General features: G+C 42.2%; 1 protein-coding gene across 3 annotated transcripts in view; it reads left to right on the top strand.

The window, feature by feature from the left end:
- The window catches only part of grin2da (glutamate receptor, ionotropic, N-methyl D-aspartate 2D, a), a 316,625-nt gene extending 297,356 nt beyond the window's left edge, over nt 1-19,269 (top strand). For all 3 annotated transcript variants that reach the window (XM_087834864.1, XM_087834866.1, XM_087834867.1), the window contains exons 17-19: nt 2,229-2,290; nt 3,776-3,946; nt 13,341-19,269. In XM_087834864.1, coding sequence (XP_087690990.1) covers nt 2,229-2,290; nt 3,776-3,946; nt 13,341-16,505 — 3,398 coding nt within the window. In that variant the 3' untranslated portion in view covers nt 16,506-19,269. The remainder of the gene's footprint in view (nt 1-2,228; nt 2,291-3,775; nt 3,947-13,340) is intronic.
- The last annotated feature ends 311 nt before the right edge of the window (nt 19,270-19,580 follow it).

The raw sequence follows: 19,580 nt of genomic DNA, 5'->3' as shown, positions 1-19,580 counted from the left end.
GGCAACAAATCCTTTCTTTGATTGTTATGTTGGCAGGGTTACACCACCGGTTGTTAACTAAAACAGCAAGCCCACCTCCTTTCCGCTTACCGCTAGCGATGCTGTCCCTGTCCGCCCGAACAGTGTGGAAGCCTTCCACGGAAGCATTCTCCTCGGGAATGTCCTGGTGCATCCATGATTCAGTGAAACACATCAGGCTACACTCTCGGTATTCCCTCTGACTCCGTACCAGTGCTGAGAGCTCGTCGATTTTATTCGATAACGATCGCACATTTCCCATTACGAAAGACGGCAGACACGGTTTCTTCTTTCTTCTCTTCTGTCCTTGACCTCTGCATCCCCGATGTGTTTTTCTCCAAATCTCAGCTGGTACTTCTGCGGGTCTGGCCAGCGAGCCGGCCGGCATCAGGGCGATCAGCTGATCTCTGGAGTAAACAGTCCGTGCATGTAGGAGATGTGCCGCGGTCCCGTTCCTTGATAAAAGTAATAGTTCCATGGCCACCAGAAGAACAAAAACTCTCTCGATCCACATGATTGAGTGAAAGATAATAAACGGATGAAAATACAAGTCAGAAAAAAAAAATACATAAGAAAGCAGAGCTAAACTAAGAGAAAAAGCAGGAGCGACTGTAACAGGCTGCACGCTGGTTGTCGCATGCGCGCTGAATTTAGGTCAGCATCTCCCTGAGTCCTCTGTTGTGTCCTCCCTCATGTGGTGTGTCCCCTTGTGTGCCTCTCAGTGACGTTTAGTTTTTATTTTCCCTGCCTTGTTTAGTTTTGAGGTTATTCCCGTGTGTTGTGAGTCCTGCATTTTGGGTCCAATCTCCTGCCTGCCATACAGCGATTCGTGACAGTACCAGCTGTCAAGCATGGAGGTGGTAGCATCATTATCTGGGGCTGTTTTGATATCAGTGGCTCCACAAAGAGAATGGAATAATGATGAAATAATAATAATAATGGATTGGATTTATATAGCACTTTTAAAGGCACCCAAAGCGCTTTACAATTCCACTATTCATTCACTCTCACATTCACACACTGGTGGAGGCACCTACAGTTGTAGCCACAGCTGCCCTGGGGCAGACTGACAGAAGCGAGGCTGCCATATCGCGCCATCGGCCCCTCTGGCCAACACCAGTAGGCAGACAGAGAGCCCAGGGATCAAACCAGCGACCTTCCGGTTACAGATACGCTTCCCAACCCCCTGAGCCATGGTCGCCCCTTAATAGGACTGCCTCTGCATGCTTTAAGTTTAAATCAACAGCTAGACTAGACTTGGAGAGAGCTGAGTGTTCTAGGAAGACAGTGATCCCAAACACACATCTCAACTGGTTTTGGAATGGGTAAAATGGGCTAACCAAAACCTAGTCTCAACCCTATAGGCCTAAGCTTTGAAGTTGGGTAAAGCACATGCTAGGAAACTCTATCAACTCTGCCAAGAAGTGTGCTCAAATAGTCGGAATTATGCCACAAGATTGTAGATGGCTACCAAATACATTTAACCAAATCAAGTGGGGTGTATGTATATATCTGAAGCAATATGTATACCTTTACACCTGTGTGGATTAGAGAAAATCCTAAATAAATTCAAACTTTGTAACCAATCGTTGTTTTCTAAAGTGCTGTATTTCAAAAAGTCCTAAATTACCATGACATCCATGTCCATGGTGTCTATGTAAACATCTGCCCACAGCTGTATATTTATTTCTTTGGTTTGCTAACTCCAATCAGTCTCATCTGTCATTCCTATTTTAACAATATACAAACAAAGCTTCGCTTGCTCCTCTCATTTCTTTCTTCCACTCTATATTTCATCATCTCCTTACTCTATATTTTAGTCGTAACAATACACTCCTCCATTCCTCTCATCTCCTGTCTCTTCGCCTCTTCAGCTTTCCTTCTCTTGCTTCTTTCTTCCCTCGGGGGATCAAACACCTTGCTCTCATAACAAAGGGGTGGTAATCCTCTCTATATATTATTTTTCTCTTACTTTCATTTTTTACACTCTTCTTTTTAAATCCTTCTTCCTAATTGTCTTTTTCCTTCTCTTATGATTCTTCTCCTTTCTACTATCTTCCTCACTTCCTACTTTTATTTTCCCTTTCCCCGTTTTCGTCCCTGCTGTATGGCACTCTTCACTGAACCTTAAACCTCTTGTTTTTCTTGTCTTTTCCCTACATTCCCTTCATTTTAATCTTCTTTTTCTCCCCTTACCCTTTCTCTTCCAGATGAGATTGATATGTTGGAGCGTCTCTGGTTGTCGGGCATCTGCCACAATGATAAGATTGAGGTATGATGTTTTACAACTTTTCTCCATTAACCTGATGAATATATATCCTCTTCAGCTATTTCAAAATGAGCTTCGCGTCACCAAACACCAAACCAGGGAATCACTGGTGTTTATTTATTTATTCCTTTTGGCAGAAAAGTATGTATGATAAAAATGGCTAAAATCACAGGACTAACTCAATCTCTCATATCTACTAAAAAAGCAGGAACCTTACCTTATTCAAAAATAGTCATTTCAATATTGTCGCCATGCTCTGCTTTCAGAGTTTCTGCAATCTTCAGTTTGCTTCTGTTCTGATTATGTTCACATGCACATAAATGTGCACTGTCAAAATGGCTTCAACTTGAATTTAATTTGGGGAAACAGGACAGGAAAGTGGTTCAGTTAGTGAGTGAACATTGTGTTGATGAGGAAAGAAAACATGTCTCCACTGCTCTTCTTGGTTTTACACGGGTTGAGATCATTTATATGGGATTTTTTTCCCCAACATGCCCCAAAATGTTGCTATTCTTATCTCAGTCAGTGTGTGGTAGTAAGACCACATTATGTTCCCTGAGTTTACCCCTATTCTGTGCCACATGCTGAGCCTGCCTCCAGATATAGCCCATCACTCGTATTTCCTCCAGGCGGTACAGGGTCTGCATGGCTTTCTTTCATGCCTCATAATGAGAAAGCAGAACTCAGTGTGGGAAGTTTGACCCTAAGAAATTAAGAATAAAACCATGTTGTGTTTATCTTTTGATGGGCAGATGTGTAGAACTTTTTAGCCCTCAGCCTTAAAAGGCTGATGAGATATTGTTGCCACCCTACCGGGCGGACAGCACAGACATTCGGGAATGAGGCAACGCAGGAGTGTCAAATTGATAGCATAGGTGTATCTGCGAAAAAACTTGAACAAGTTCGAATCTCAGTGGCCTAAACCAGGGGTGGGCAATCTCAGTCCACTGGGGCCGGTGTCCCTGCAGGTTTTAGATCTCATCTTGGGTCAACACACCTGAATCACACGATTAGTTGGTTACCAGGCCTCTGGACAACCTCAGGACATGTTGAGGAGCTAATTTAGCCATTTAAATCAGCTGTGTTGGTTTGAGGACACATCTAAAACCTGCAGGGACACCGGCCCTTGTGGACTGAGATGGCCCACCCCTGGCCTAAACCCATAGGTCAGAGGTCAAGTTTTCAAAAAAATCGTATAAATGCAATAACTCAAGAATGCTGCAATTAGGGATTTTCCAATTGATAGCATATAATCTCTAAAAATCTCTGGTGAGTTTGAACCTCAGAGATCCAGGTTTTTTAAAGATTTTGTGAATAATTTGAAAACAAGTTGACGTACTGTAGGATTTTGAAACCAACACTATAGGCGAGTCTACCAGGAGACTGAGGGGTCGCACTGGCTGTTGTCAGTGTTTTTGGTTCTTGTTGGTAATAAATACACTTTCCTGTCCTCCCATAACCTTTCCCCTTTCTCTCCTTGTCTGTCAGGTGATGAGCAGTAAACTGGACATTGACAACATGGCGGGGGTCTTTTATATGCTGCTGGTGGCAATGGGCCTCAGCCTCTTGGTGTTTGCCTGGGAGCATCTGGTGTATTGGAAACTACGGCACTGTGTTAAGCGATCGGGCGGGATGGACTTTCTCCTGGCTCTCAGCAGGGTAAGAGGGAAGACTCATTCAACAACAATAGTAATCAACCTACTGCTATCAGGCACATAAAAACTCTAGGATATTTAAATGTAAAATCATAGAAATTATGTAGAAGAAATAGAACATAGGATATTTTCTCTAAAGATACTAGTTATTGTGTAATTTCAGTGAATACTTATCATTAATTGACAGATGTGTACCTTACATGCCCAATACAGAGCATTAAGTAAAGTTTGATTGATACACTATGCAAAATAACACAGTACTGTGCAGAAGTCTTGAGTCACCCCTTATTGGAAATAAGTGCAGCAATTTATGCAAACATAACTGATAATGTAGTATACAAGTCAAAAACAGTTTTTGTAGCCTAACCACTGAAAATCAGTATTTATGATTACCCTCATTTTTCAACACAGCCTGAACCCTTAACCCTTTAAAACCGGTCAGAGCAGCACGCTCCGTTTTGCGCAACTACTTTTAAATCCCGGTAGCTCTGCAACCACGTAAGCTAGCGCAATATTTTTTTTTGCATATGAAACCGGAGGAGTTGTACTTGCATCTTATGCCATCAGCTTGTCCTCGGTCACAGTTTCCTTCCACATATAGCTTTGCAAAAACTGCATAAAAAGCGCTTGCAGCAACACAAACATAATATTCCAGAAACACGCTTTGCTGATCCGATCTACGTTGGAATAGACGTCAGCGAACTATCGCATGTCCGCCATGACCTGCCCGAAACCAGAAGTGACGTCATTTTTGCAGAAATGTAGTTTTTTACCATCAGGGCCTCATGAGCCTATACTGGTGTTTTTAAAAGTTATCTTTGACTTTATGACTTTCTGTGTCGTTTCTGGGATGCTTAGGACTCATATTGCACTGCTGGAAATAGTTTATTTTGATGCATATGCTGCTTTTTTGCAAATTTGCATTATAATATTTATTTTCGTTTTTCCTGCAGTATATAAAAAATGGTGTATTTCAAAAATAAAAGAATAATAAATAAATAATAAATAAATTTCCTGTGGTGGGAAACTATTTTGTGCAACTTTTTTGTATTTACAGTTTTGAGGGATAAGCCTCTTAAATTTCTCTAACTAGAAATATATGTTAAAAAAACAAAAGCGATTTTCAATTTTTTTGTAGTTTATTGCACTTTTTTGCAATTTATGTAATTACTATGCACTTAATGCATACATATTATTAAAGTTTAGGCTGTAATGGTTGTATTGATGTATAGCAACTTGAAATGCTCCCAAAAATGGCTCTGCAGCATGTAAAAATATAATATAAGCTCTGGAGGACTTGGTTCTATGGTAGGTCTTAAAGGGTTAAGCAAGCCTTTTCTCCCGTTCTCTGTTAAGATGATCCCACACTGTTTTAATATTAATTTTGAGGTCTAAGTTCTGGAGAGACCAAACTGTGACCGATGGTGTTCCATTGTGTGCTTTTCTATCCAAGCATGAATCATTGGAAGTGTGTTTGGGATCTTTGTCATGCTGTCAAATGAAGCTGAGGGTTTCCAGATACTGTTGCATGGTGGATCAATATCTAACGGTACTTTTTTGGATTCACTGACAAGATCCAAAACCACTGACTGAAATGAAGCTCCAAACCATGACAGAGCCAGTCACTGTGTTTTACAGATGCCTGTAGACACTCACTGTTATACATCCTTAGGTCCCGCGTCAGTCTTAGCTGGATTATTTCTTGAGAAAATAACAGATTCAGTTTAGGCCTTTTGTCTTCTGTTTGTCTAGATCAACAGTTTCAAAGAACATACAGCACAACGTGTCATGATATGCCAAGTTTCAGCTGATAGTTCTTTACGAATCAACTTCTTGGTACAATAATACTATTTTATGCTTGTCACTATTTTATGCTAAACATAACACTGGCTCATGTTTGAATGATGTGCTTTTTTGTTTGAATATTTTAGTGTGGGGGCAGGGATAGCTCAGTAGGTAGAGTGGTGGCCCCATGATCGGAAGGTCGGGGGTTCGACTCCACTGAACGGTTACCCTGAGGTACCCCTGAGCAAGGTACCGTCCCTACACACTGCTCCCCGGGCGCTGCATTGGTGGCTGCCCACTGCTTCACTGGGTGAATGGGTTAAATGCAGAGGAGCAATTTCCCTATAGGGACTAACACATTATACATTATAGTGTTAAGTGAATAAAACAAAAATAAAGAAGAAAAAACCCTTAAAATGGCCAGATACAAGGACTGCACTGAAAATGAGTGAAAAGGCAGCCACTATTGAAAGTCTAGCATACTAAGGGTTGGCTCAAGACTTCAATTTCAATTTTATTTATATAGCGCCAAATCACAACAAAAGTTGCCTCAAGGCGCTTCATAGATACAGAGAAAAACCCAACAATCATATGACCCCCTATGAGCAGCACTTTGGCAACAGTGGGAAGGAAAAACTCCCTTTTAACAGGAAGAAACCTCCAGCAGAACCAGGCTCAGGGAGGGGCGGGGCCATCTGCTGCGACCGGTTGGGGTTGGGGTTGGGGACTTTCACACAGCAGGATTAAATCTTTCTTCACTCAGGGAACGATTTGCTTGTTGCACTGATAGTTATTCACCGTTGAACTTTTCCTAATCGGTCACTCTCACTCATCTCAAAGTTGAGAATCATTTTTTGAGGACCCGCCCCCCCTTTGTGCTGTCAATAGTGTTTTTTCATCTGTAATTGCCTGGATTCAGTTTAAGTTTTAGGAGACTTTTTAGGAGACTGATAAAAATGTCCCACACTGCAGTACAGGACGTACCAGAATATATTGTGGTAAACCATGTGTTGTTCATATGCTCAGACTGACTACTTGTTTTTGCTTTGGAGTCGATCCCAGATGAAAAGATTTCAGATTGCTCACTCTTTTGCTACTTTGAAATAATACGCATGAATTTAAATCCAAAGATGCCTAACGATGGTTTGGATAAGTATAGTTTATCCCTGCCAGGTGTAAAGAAAATGCTCAAAAGTACCAGTAAGAAGTGAGAAATAAGCACATGAATGTTTTCATTCATTTTGAGCCACAGTGAAGCAGCTGATCTCACTGATTTGTGCACTCTCACATGAGAAGGGAGAACTAATCAGTGCAATTTGTTAAAAATTCACAAAAGTGTGCTCAAGGAGAACTGGTAAATGATTTCTGCAGGCCTTGTGTTGTGACAGACTGAAAGGTGAAGAAATATTTGCTAATCTACTGGGTTTTTGTTTTTTTTTGGCACAAGCAACACAATGAATATCCATCAGTGCTTACAGCCTTGAGGTTCACTCAAAAGAGATAGAAGGTTAATAGACTGTTTTCAGACACAATCGAGATGTGGACTGTGCAGAATTGGATACCAATATCAGGACTTTTTTCTTGCACTCAGCAGGGACAAGAGCAGACAGCCAAAAACAGGAACATCAGCAATCTTTATCCTTGGCATTGGTCCAGGGTTAACCCAAAGGTCCAGGGCAGAGTGATCACTTAGCTGTTGCACGTCTATTTTCTGTTACTGCCAGTACAGTTTTTGCAAGTTCAGCTCGGGGTCATGGAAATACTTTGTGCATATGTTGCAGTGAAAAACGGATGCAAGAAGAAAGTGATGAGAGAAGAAATGACTAGAAGGATGAGATTAAACAGGAGGTATCAAAAGGAATGAAAAGGGGATGGATGGTGTAGTGGGAGGGAGGAAGTGAGGGGAAGTGGAAAGGTAAGGGAGGGGAACTTTGAGATAAGAGAAGAGTTGGCTGAGGAGACAGCTGGAGGTTTGGATGGTGGAGGTAGTGGAGCATAACAGGAGTTGGACGGGGATGCCGGAAGGAGGTGGAGGAGGGAAAGAAAACACAGGGACAGATAGGAGGAGGAATGACAGAGGTGAGGTGGAGGGGAGGGTGAGACTGTTGAAGTGCGAAGCAGGCTTCATCGAGCACTGCAGAGATATTTTTATTTGTCAGAAGATGCTGCGATGCCTGATGTGTACCTGTGGCTGTAACTGTAATACCACCATGCTGGAAGGAAAACAAACGATTGATTTATTAGCTCCTCCTGTGACACAATGCAGCAGAAACGGCTAATTTACACAGATGGGAACACTAGGGTGTTTATTTCTGACATTTGGGATCCAGCATACTGTATGAGGAGACTACTCAAGCGCCACTAGAGTCTGACTCTACTTTCTGTTGACAACAAGTATTGCTTTTCCACTGTATAGTACACATTCTTCCACGATAGATTTAGTGACGCAAATGTAGATTTGTAGGTCTGTGATACAACAGAATTGAACTTATTTGGAAAGTGTCATAAAAGGAAGGTTGAGATTTGATCATTGCAGTCATGCATTGCACTGATTAAACATCTGACTTTAAGGAATTGAACCTAAGTAAATTCAATGTTTAGCTTTTTTACGCTTTGATATAGTGAAATGTATCTATGTGGACTGTTTTAGTGATTTGCCTGATTTTGGTGACATCTGCTGATGCGAGATGTCCTTTGTGTTTAGTATAGCGGAACTAAAAAGCCCCGGCCTTGTGGTACCAGAAAGAAATAATAATGAAAGGAAAAACTCAGCAGCACTGTTTCTTTCCAGAGTCATGACTCAGACACAAAAACACCCACAAATCTTGTTGTTGCAGATTTTGTAGGAACTATTTTCTTTCTTCTTCGTCTCCATCCACCAGCCAAAGGAAGTGTGCAGGTAGCAGTTGAGCTAAGCTTAAGGGGACCCCAGTAAGAAAGGAGTATAATCTGAAATACTTTAAATTAAATGTTTCTATAAACTAGAGGGAAAAGACTGTTCCTTTAATGTGCACGTACCACACACACACATTAACTGTGGTTAAGTGTACTGCCTGGAGTGATCATTGAGGAGGCATGACACATAATGATCCAACTGCTTGCTGAGAATTCAGCAGACAATTGTCTCACATAGACACAGTCTTATGTTACATGGAATTTGTACTGGGGATATGGAAGGGTAAAGATGCTTCCGTATCTGTTTTAAGTGATTCCTGACATTTTTATTCTCTCTGTTACTCTGTTAGCTCTGTCAGGTAATATGTGTGTACAAGTGCATCTGTTGGTTCTGTGTGTAAAGATACAAGAACCATTTTTTCTGTATGCACTTATATTTGTTTTTACCATCTTGGTGAAAATCTATTGTGTTCTTTGCAATCTTTGATATCCATGCACGTATTCCCTGTTGGGCTTGCTGTCGGATGCTTTGGAGTGCACGTTAACCTTCAGTCATACATTCAGAACGTTTCAGGATTTTTTCTTACCTGAGGAATCTCTAGTCTCTCGATCTCTAGACCTTAAGAATAAAAATCTCACTTAGATGTAGAAGGCCCAGTTAGCTTCTACCTCCCGTGCTATATCCAATGCTTGCTGCAAAGTCTTTGCAGCTGGCCTGCTTTAACCCAGTCAGAGACTCCCAAGTTTCAATTTCACAGTGTGCTGCGCCCCATGCTCTGGGGACTGTGATAGCACTTCTGCCACTAGGTTTGCTGATTCATGGGTCCAGAAGGGCCATTATTACAGCCCCTCCATCAGATCTGGGTTCGGGTGAGGAGCGGAGATTCACAGGAAGTTCCACACATTTTATCATTGAGATCTGGCAGATATTGGTAGATCATATAAATCATTCTCACATGTGAGGAATAATGGAGTTTCCTTTCTTTATTTGATTCACATAGCTATTTAGTAGTGCTAATGGATTACCATCTGTCTACAGTAAGCTGTAACAACACAAAGGCAGGAGAGAAAGAGCATCCAGACACAGCAGAGATGGAGTTGCTCACCTAAGACAAAGTTAGAATTGATTACTCCTGTTTGGGATTTGGAATTGCAAAGTTTTAAAATGTTTAAAAATGTCATGATGCCATCAGTCTGACTCACTCGTGTCATGTGTTATTCATAAGTTTTGCTGAAAGGTTGCTGAACAGATGGAAAATACTTGACTGGTGATTTTAAAGTGCTCTCTCCAGTTTGGAGTAGTTCATTAAAACCAAGTAAGAACAATCTTTATTCATTTCTTTCTGCTCAAATGACAGAAAATAACAACAGCAGTACATTTGAAAGTGAGCCTTTCTGTCCTGATATTGTCTAGCCAGAATGAAAGGATGTCCAAAATATTTAATATGAGAAAAAAAATATCAAGATTTAATTTTATATCCATGTTTTCTAAGTAAAAAAAAAATCTTTCTTTTTTGTTTTCTGGACAGTTTTTTTTTACAATAACATGGCAGAAAAGTGAAATCTACACAAAGTTTTAGAAGCAGAATTGTTTTTGTTGCCGCTGAAATCTCCTCTAGTTAAGATCAAAGAAAATATTTTAATCTTAATTTGTGCATTGGGAAAATAAGCAGTGCGGACACACGAAGCTTGTGTTTAGTTACAGTTAAGTAACCAAACTGGCAGCTGGAAAGAAGAGCGGTTCAGTTAAATGAAGCTTCAGTCACCATTTGTTTTATTGCTCAGTGACAAAATAGTTTTTGTTGCTTCTGCTCTCCCCTTTGTTTTGACTCCTCTCCAGAAGCTGGATGCTACTTGCACATAGCGCTCTCTTCAATTGATTTTCACAGTGCTTTTGGAGAAAACATAGTCCTGTTCCAGCTGAGTGACACTTTGTTTGCTGAAAGCTTTGTTTGGTTTCATAGTGGGAAAATTGACAATCCCAGAAGCCTGGTAAACTCAGTCCAAAGTTGTGTTTGTTTTTCCCCCCCAAAACTCATTAATATTTAGTGGGCAGCACTCTTTGACTACTCCCTTCAGATGAGATATGACCGAGCAGAAAACAATAGGTAGTTGGAAACCACCTACAGCAAATTCCCACCATTCTGAGAGAAAGGAAAATGTGGTATTTACAGAATAGAAATCATTTATTTTGAACCTGCTAAGCTACAGAGTCTGTGTTCTCAGTCTGAATAATATTCTGGTAAAAGGTTACAATGCATGCAATTTTTTTTTTTTTTTTTTTGACACTTTTTATTTATTTAGGAACATTTTTTTGCAACAAGATAAAAGAAAAAAGAAAAAGAAAAAACAGAAACAATATGAGGTCATGGGAAGATAACATACATCCGTAAACATACATCTGCACATCCACATCCACATACGTCAGCAAGTCTGCATTACTAATTCTATGCATTAAAGGGTGCTGCCACAAGCTGTAAAGTCCAGCCATTTTCTCCATCGTCTCCTTCCCAAATCTCCCTGCAGTCGCAGAGTGAAAGTCATACATTCCATCAATTTGACGTCTTCCACTATAGAGGTAAAAAGTGCTACAGTGGGAGGGTCTGCACGCAATTTTAACTCATGCTCTGTGAGGTATGATCAAAAATCAGGGTTAATGGAATTGAAATTGAAAGAGTGTACGAAAATAAATTTCTTGGAGTGATAATTGATGATAAGCTGAGTTGGAAGTCTCATATAAACCATGTGAAAACAAAAATGTCAAAAACCATTGCTGTTCTCTATAAAACAAAGCATGTCCTGAACAAAAAATCATTATACACACTCTATTGTACTCTGTTGCTTCCATATATGACTTACTGTCTGGAGATATGGGGTAATGCATATAAAACGAACACTCTTCCTATTTTCAAGTTACAAGAAAGAGCTATAAGAATTATAAACCAATCAAACTATATAGAACCAACTAACATTTTGTTTATTAATCTGAATACCCTGAAATTTTATGATTTAGTTGAATATAAAATGGCACAGATAATGTATAAAGCACAAAATAACTTGCTTTGCCCCAGTACTCAGAAGCTGTTCAAAGTCAGAGAGAGTCAATATTCAATTCAATTCAATTCAATCTTTATTGGTAGACTTCATGTCCATAAGAACAAGACAGAAACACAACCCCCCCCCCCCCTCCCCCCAACACAAGGTATAGACCATTAAATATATATAAGTATATAAATAAGTATATAAAGCATTTGTAAAAATATAAAACCATAATATACATAAAACACAATTACTTAAAATAAATCAATAAATACACAAACACTTTAACCAGTGCTTTCTCAGACTGGATGAGTAACGGGAACCACTTACTGTCGGATCTGTAAGTGCTAAAATTATACTGTTACTCGAACCATCCAGTCGTTCTCTAAAATTGAACATTAACTTTCTTAAAAGTGCTTTAAAAGTCCAAACACCCACAGCTACAAACATCTGGCTGGCACTACCACTTCTAGGTATCCTGCAAAGGATTCTCATCGCATCATTATATGCAACATGCAGCTTCAGCATGCTACATTGTTTGTAGGATGACCACAAGGGGGCAGTATATAGCGGTGTGCAATACGCTTTAAACAAAGCCACTTTAACTGGAAGTGAACAAAAGCTGAATTTGCGTGCAATAGTATTTGCCTGCACATAGAGCTTACATCGTTGTCTGTACATGTCATCATCATCATTCATTTGTGACTATGACTTAAGGGGAACAGATTTCTTTAAAAAAAAACAAGATAAGGACAAATATAAAGCAGAGATGTGTTTCTGTTAGAGGAGTTAACCTGTGGAATAGTTATGACAGTGATTTAAAAAGGTGTAGTTCATTTTCCATGTTTAAAAATATGTTTAAAAATAGAGTATTAGAAAAATATATATATCAAGAATGAAAAGAGCAAAAACAAACAAACAAAGAAAACCTCTTGATTCTTTTGCTTTGATCTAGTTACTTATCTAAGGTGGAAAGTTTCTTTTTTTCTTGTTTGTTTGTTTGTTTGTTTTGTTTTTGCTTTGTTTTATTATTTGCTTCGAGCCCTGTGTACAGGAGCTGCATGCAAAAAGATCTTTTGTTAAAAGGGTTGGCGTAATAAGCAAATGCTTCAGCCAATACCTTTTGATTAGCCTTGTTTCATGCTTTCTTGCTTTGTGGTAGATCTTTGTTCTGTCTTCACTGAGATATTTGAATGCTAATCAATAAAACATGTCACTCATAGAAGGTATCTGTAGCAGCTGCCTGAAAGAGACTTTCTGTATAACACCATACAGTATCTCATTAACACTATTATTCTATTTTTATGGTCTGTAACAATACATTTACCATAAACAGAAGTGTGTTTTTTAAAAATGCGTCTCTCACACTTGTCGAATGTACAAAAACACATTGTTTAGTGTCAGTTGAAAATGGGTTGAAGAATGGATCTTGATGCTAGTAAAGGTTGAACTGATGGTCCTGCTGTACTGTATTTCATCCACACACAGTCTTCTGTGGATAGCTTTCATTTGGTTTGTAAAGATATCAGATCAAAGCAGCTCTGTGGGTTTCCTTTTCAAAATTGGGGATGTCAGGCTCTCTGTGTCTCTCTCTCTGACACATAGACACACAGTTCTTTCTTATCATTCTTGACAGCCTGCTGGTCTAATTACAATCTCTCTGTTATCTCTCCACCCAGGGGATGTACAGTTGCTGCCAGTTTGAGGATGAGACAACACCGAGAGGGAGCAAAAGCTCTTTGCCCCAGTACCACACCGTGACCAACATGCCTAGTGTACCCCAACAACACCTTGTTACAGCCACAGTAAACAACACAACTGCCATTGCCATGGTGCAGCAGCAACAACCGCAGAAGCACCACCAACAGCAACCAGGGCAGACCTATACCACTATGTTGCCTGGGTCTCCGCCAACTGCTGGACACTCAGCAATGGCTCTTGGTCCCTCAACTAGTCCCTTACTAGAGGGCCCCATGCCTTGCTCCACTTTCTTGCCTCGACACGACCGCAGACTGGCTGTGGTTGATCGCTGGAACAGGCCAAAGCCAGAAAAGGTTGTGAGCACAGGCAGTTCTGGAGGCGTTGGTGTTGGAGGGATAGCTGGTGGGATCACTGAACTACAGGCCCAGCAGCAGTATCAACAAAACCTTGGGCAGCACTGGAGCCTGCAAGGAGGAGTTGCAGGTGGAGCAGTGGGAGTAGGTGACACAGGGCTAGATGAATATAAGCGCTACTATGGTCCTATTGATCCAGAGGGGCTAGGATCTAACTCGGACCAACAGGCAGGGGGCCCCCAGCAGACTCCCAAAGCCAATTCTCGAGGCCCCAAGGCCTCAGGTATGCCAAGGCTACCTCCTAAAGGCTCCCAACAAGGCCCGGGGCACCTAATCTCCAAGCCTCCTCCACCAATCCCATCTTCTCCACGAAGGCCTCCCTTCTGGCGACGAGGCAGCTTAGCTCAGACAAGAAGAAAAGGCTCAGGAGGTCCCCTGTATGAGAACATCCTCCCTCTGGGGAGGCGAGGAGGTGGGCGATACGGAGCAAGCGATGGAGGTGGAAGAAGAGGACGTCGTCCCCCTCCACCTCCACCTCTTCCTGCCCCTCTTTCTTCTCCAACACACACCCCTACCACTCCCTCGTCCCCATGCCATTTCTACTCGTCTTGTTCCAGTGCCTCGTCTTCTTCCTCTTCGTCCACATCATCCTCATCTTCTTCTTCATCCTCAGTGTCACTTTCTCGTTCAAACTCACCTTCTTCTTGCTCAAGTGACAGCTCCTACAACTCATCGCTTAGTTTTCGGTATCGAGCAGGTGATCGGGATTTTATCGTAGACGATGAATATGACTCGGATCTCCTTACAGAGGAGTCCAGCCTCCTTCTTGGGAGGAAGAAAATTCGATCACGCCGAATGTCATCGCGCTCACTGCCGTGCAGCCCGCCACCTCCACCGGTACCACCACGCAAACCACGGCCCCAAAGAGATTATGGTAGAGAGAGGACTGGCAGCCAACTGGCCCAGTTACAGGAGTGGTGGGCATCATGGGGTGACAGAGACCGAGGGAGAAGTGGAGCAACGAGCCGAGGAGAAGGAGGAGTGGGTAGAGAGGAGAAGAGACACCACAAAGAGAGGGAGCGTGAAAAGAAGAGAAGGAAGAAAGGTCGAAAGAAGAAGAAGAGGGAGGAGAGAGAGAGAGAAAGGGAGCGAAAGCGGCGCAAAGCAAAGAAAAAGAGGAAGAAAGATGATAAGATGAGGAAGAGAGACCGGAAAAGGTCAGAGCAGGAAGGAGGGGATCCTGAAAAAAGAGAGGAACTCAAATCAGGAACACCAGACTTCCCATCTTACCCAGCACTGAGGCGAGAGTCCTTTCGGAAAAAAAGCGAGAGCTCGGTGAGAAGTTACGGATGGAACATCCCAGGTGAAGATGAGCGAAAAGAAAGAGAAGAGAAAACCAGGGACGATGGGGAAGACAGCAGAGGAAAGGAAAGACAACACCGGCGAAGAAACAGCAAGCACTATCACAGCTCGAGCAGCAAGCCTTCTACATCAGTCAAGTTCTGGGGAGGGGGCAACCCATCCTCTGATGCCATCCCATCTGCCTTCCTGCCCTTGTTGCCTGCCTCTTCTAAAAGGAGGAAGAGTAAAAGTTCAGACAGGGATGCTGTAGGAGTAGAAGGAGAGAGGAGGCCATTGTTGGGACGGAATGAAAGAGTGGAGGTGCACTCCAAGGAGGGGCTGTCCTTCCATGAGTGGGAATCTGAAGTGGATGATGAAGAAGAAGATTCGGAGCGTGACAGGAGGAAAACGGAGCATGTGAAGAGGCGTGGAGGAGGAAGGACAATGTCTGATGATGAGCGTGAACGTGATAAGGTAGTCGGGATATATTCTGATGATGACGGTTCTTCGGGGGAGTTTGGGAAATTCGAGAGGTACTGGGAAGATCACGAAGGTAGAGCGGTGGGAGGGATTGGAGGGGGAGGTTGGTTTTTCAGTACCTATCCTTCCCGGGAAAAAGCTGGCAGCATCAACAGCAGAGATGACCTGTTCCTGGAGCGAGGAGAGAGGTGGGGAACGGCGGAGAGTGGCTGGGGATTAGGGGGAGGTGGAGAGCGAGCAGAGCGAGGGTGGGGATCGGGTTCTCACTGGCCCCCGCCTCCTCTCACGCCACCTCCTCCTCGACGATACTGGTCAGTGGACAAGCTCCACATACAGGATGAGAAGAGGAGTAAGCGCAAATCAAAGGATAAGGGAAGAGGGCACGCTGCTTGTTCCTCCTGTCACTCCCCGAGACACCACCCGCACTCCCATTCCTCCAAATGGGCTCGCGTAACTTCACGAAGCCAGGAAGAGCTTTACCACCACTGCCAGAGCTTTAGTGGCCCCATGAAGTCGAAACATGACTCTTCATCTTCGTCCAAACCCGATCGCTCACAGAATCCATCGAAATCTGGCAGCCAGTCAAACCTCAGCATCCAGCAGCGCACACAGAGAACAGACAGGGATCGAGATCGAGGAAGACAGGCTTCCCCTCCTCCAACGCTTATCCCTAACATGCCACCTCCGCTCCCTGCTCTTCCAGCTCCACCCTCCTCATCTCTTTCTATACACGTCCCTCCACCTACTCCTTCCTCTTCTGTATCTTCTCCTTCTGTGGTCTCATCAACACCAGGGGCACCCCAAGCCTCGTCCATGGCTTCGGCAAGTGCCAAACTGCAGTACCAGAGATTGCGCTCTGTACCCCAGCCCCAGAGATTTCCTCAGTCCCCTCATTTACCCCTCAAAACCAAGAGCCTTTGCTCCCGAAGGGGCTCTGCCCATTTCTCCAGCGTGGAGAGTGAGGTCTGAAGTTCAACAAGGTATCAAAAGTCATAAGAGAGAGCCCTTCGAGGCTAAAGCGGTTAAACTGGATTTGAATCTGCCCAGCAGCAAACATGCTGCCCAGCCAAGTCAGTACAGCATACGCACTGAGCCCTTTCCTAAAGTTCTGCACAAATAAACAAACCAGAAAGCCAAACAAACCCAATGGGGTAGGTCAAAGGAAAACACGAGCAATCTCTTGTTACTTCCTTTTATTCCTCTCAGTATGTGAAAGACTACAACCACAGCGACAACTTGCATTCTGAAGTAAGTTAACGAAGACACCGAAAGCAAATCAAACATCAAAAGTGGTACAAACGAAGGACAATCCTTTGCTCTAGAAAGTAAAGGGCTTTGGATGTTGAAGCAGAGCAGTAGTTTGTATTCATAGGATTCTTAATGCTTACTGAGGGCTCAGGAACTTTGTAGTACTGTATACCTGCTGCTCTCGGAAGCCTTTAAAACAGAACACTTTCTTGCTTTTTGTTTTTGTGTTGTTGTTTTTTTCTTACACAAATCGCTTACCCCTTATTTCCCTATTTTTCTTTGTCCTTAACAAACTGTTTACACCCCCGCAGAACTGTGACGCCCGTTTGAGGCACCTTTGTTGTGTATGATCAATACCTTCTTGCTTAGAAGAAGAGGAGGGTGGTAACCACCTTGTCTTTTCCGGTGTCTGCTGTTTTTCTTTCGTTTACACCACTGCCCCCTTCCCCCAACGTATTCTACCCCCTTTATTTTTATTGTTTTGTTCTATTCTTTCAATGTGTTTTCCAATTCCTTTCCCGCCTTATTCACACGTCTACCTTATCATCTCTCCTGTCGTCTCCTCTCCTCGCCTCCCCTCTTGGCTCTTCTCCTTGATGTGATTATTCTGTGTGTCTGTGCTTTTCTGTGTTTGTATTTTTGACAACAGGGTAAGTCAACTGTGACTGATATTCTACTGGCTTAATGAAAAGCTGAGTGCCAAACTTAAGTAGAGCTCGACATCAATCTGTACAACGTTAGCAGCTGTGTTTCCTTTTATCTTGCGGAGTATTCCATCATCTCCAAAATATGCACACATGCTAACACTCACACACACACATACACGGACGCGCACACACTCAGATAAAGCTACATCCAATGACACGTGCAGCCTAAAAAGTCACTTCATCCAATCCTGGTTTTGAGCAATATCTTGTTCGCCCTCTGTTCATGTCACAGCTTTATTCTTTAAAAAACCTTTACTTCTGTGTTGTAGTTGTTGTTGTTATTGATGGTGTTCTATATATCAACACACGTATTAAATCAAATACAATGTAAGCACTGTGCCATACTACTCAAGCTTGGGTGCAAATGAAACATTCTCTCAACTACCTAACTGCGACAATGGAGTGTCTGTTTCCTCCCTGTATTCGACTGAATGTAAAGTCAGCCTCTAAACAAGTGTGCTGCAACAACAATTAAGACACTTTAAGAAGGAAATTGTAGCATCTCTGACAGTTTAGTGACAGAGCTCAGTTCCTGCTGACATAAACAACGCTGTACTAACCTGGTAAGGTAAGCTACTGAAAAAGCGAAGCTGCAATGGGGTTATGGGTTAGAAATTACTTGATTTTTGTTTGCTTGTGTTAAACTTAGCAATCCAGGTTTTGCGTGACATGATGGATCAGTCTACTTTACATGGGGCTACACGGATTGTTAGGCAAAGATGCAGGGAAATAAATACTTATAGCCTTATGCTAATTGCTCCTGCCATATGTTTTGTGTAAATTATGAAGTTTTAGTCAACATGTGTGGACAGGACGGTCAGGCAAGGATTCTATTGGAGCAAAATTAGACCTTGTACGAGCGCCGTTTTGATGTCAGAGATTATGGCTGTGTTGTTATGATAGCGGGGTTTGAGAAAGTGTTGGGTTTGAGTGTATTGAAGACACAGTAGAACCTCCTGTGATATTTTTTTTGTTTTTTTTGTTTGTTTTTAAGTATTTCTCACCTTGTAAATGTGTAACCAAGAGCTATAGCTTTTTAATCCATTACCGAGCTGACACCAGCAGTTACACTCCGATGTCAAGCACTTAGCAAGAGTAGTCTGTTAGAACCATCAACGTTAGCGTTCAGCATCAGGACACTGGACATCAGCGGAGTACAATTAAATAGGCAAGACCCGCCGGCACAATGCTGTTTGTGTTTTTTCATTTGGTCAAGGTGTCTGAGCCAACGTTCCCATACGTCCGGTCAGCTCATGTCGTTTGCCTCTAACTGCATCTGAGCCATAATTTACTTCAGCTGAAGAAAACAAAAAAAAAGAACTTATGTTTTTTAACATGAACTTGCTGTGTAGAGTTTGTCTGACTTTCTTTTAACTAAAAATCTAGATATATATATTATATATATATATTTGTGGCGGTGGGTAGCGTTAGATAAAATTGTTGTTTAGCATCTTGATATTTGGGGGTATTGTTTATCATTTCCACTTCATTATAATAAAAATAAAGTATATAATTACTTTGTGTTAATAATCTTCACAGACCACAGGGAAGTTCCTTACACCAGATTATAGATTTCTTCAAACGTGAGACTGTATTACATCAAGTTATAGAGTTCAGTACTTATTACAATCAGCAGCAACAACTAATTGAAGTGAAAGCTGGAAAAACATGAAGTGTAATATGTTTCTGTGCATTCACATCGCAAGCTATTCATGTTTGTTGCCAAAAATTACACTCAATACTTTAATCTCGTTTGGCGAGCACGCTTTCACTCCCAACTCGTTTGATCAGAACTCTTTGAATGCATCATACTCGAATGCCGTGGCTATCCTTTAGCACAGGGGTGTCCAACTCCATTCATGTCCTGCAGCTTTTAGACGCACCCTTGTTCCGACACACCTGAATCAAATGAATGGCTTTGCCAAATGTGATGGCCCACTGAAGAAGTAATCCATCCATTTGATTCAGCTGTGTTGGAGTAGGGATGCATCTAAAAGCTGCAGGACAGTAGCTCTCGAGGACTGGAGTTGGACACTCCTGCTTTAGCGTAACTGTCCAGCCTGCAGGGTTAGCTTTGTCATCATGCATG

The sequence above is a fragment of the Neolamprologus brichardi genome, chromosome 22, assembly GCF_056152115.1.
Source record: "Neolamprologus brichardi isolate AB-2024 chromosome 22, ASM5615211v1, whole genome shotgun sequence".
In the NCBI taxonomy this organism is placed as follows: Eukaryota; Metazoa; Chordata; class Actinopteri; order Cichliformes; family Cichlidae; genus Neolamprologus; species Neolamprologus brichardi.
This window is presented reverse-complemented; position numbering and strand designations above follow the sequence as displayed.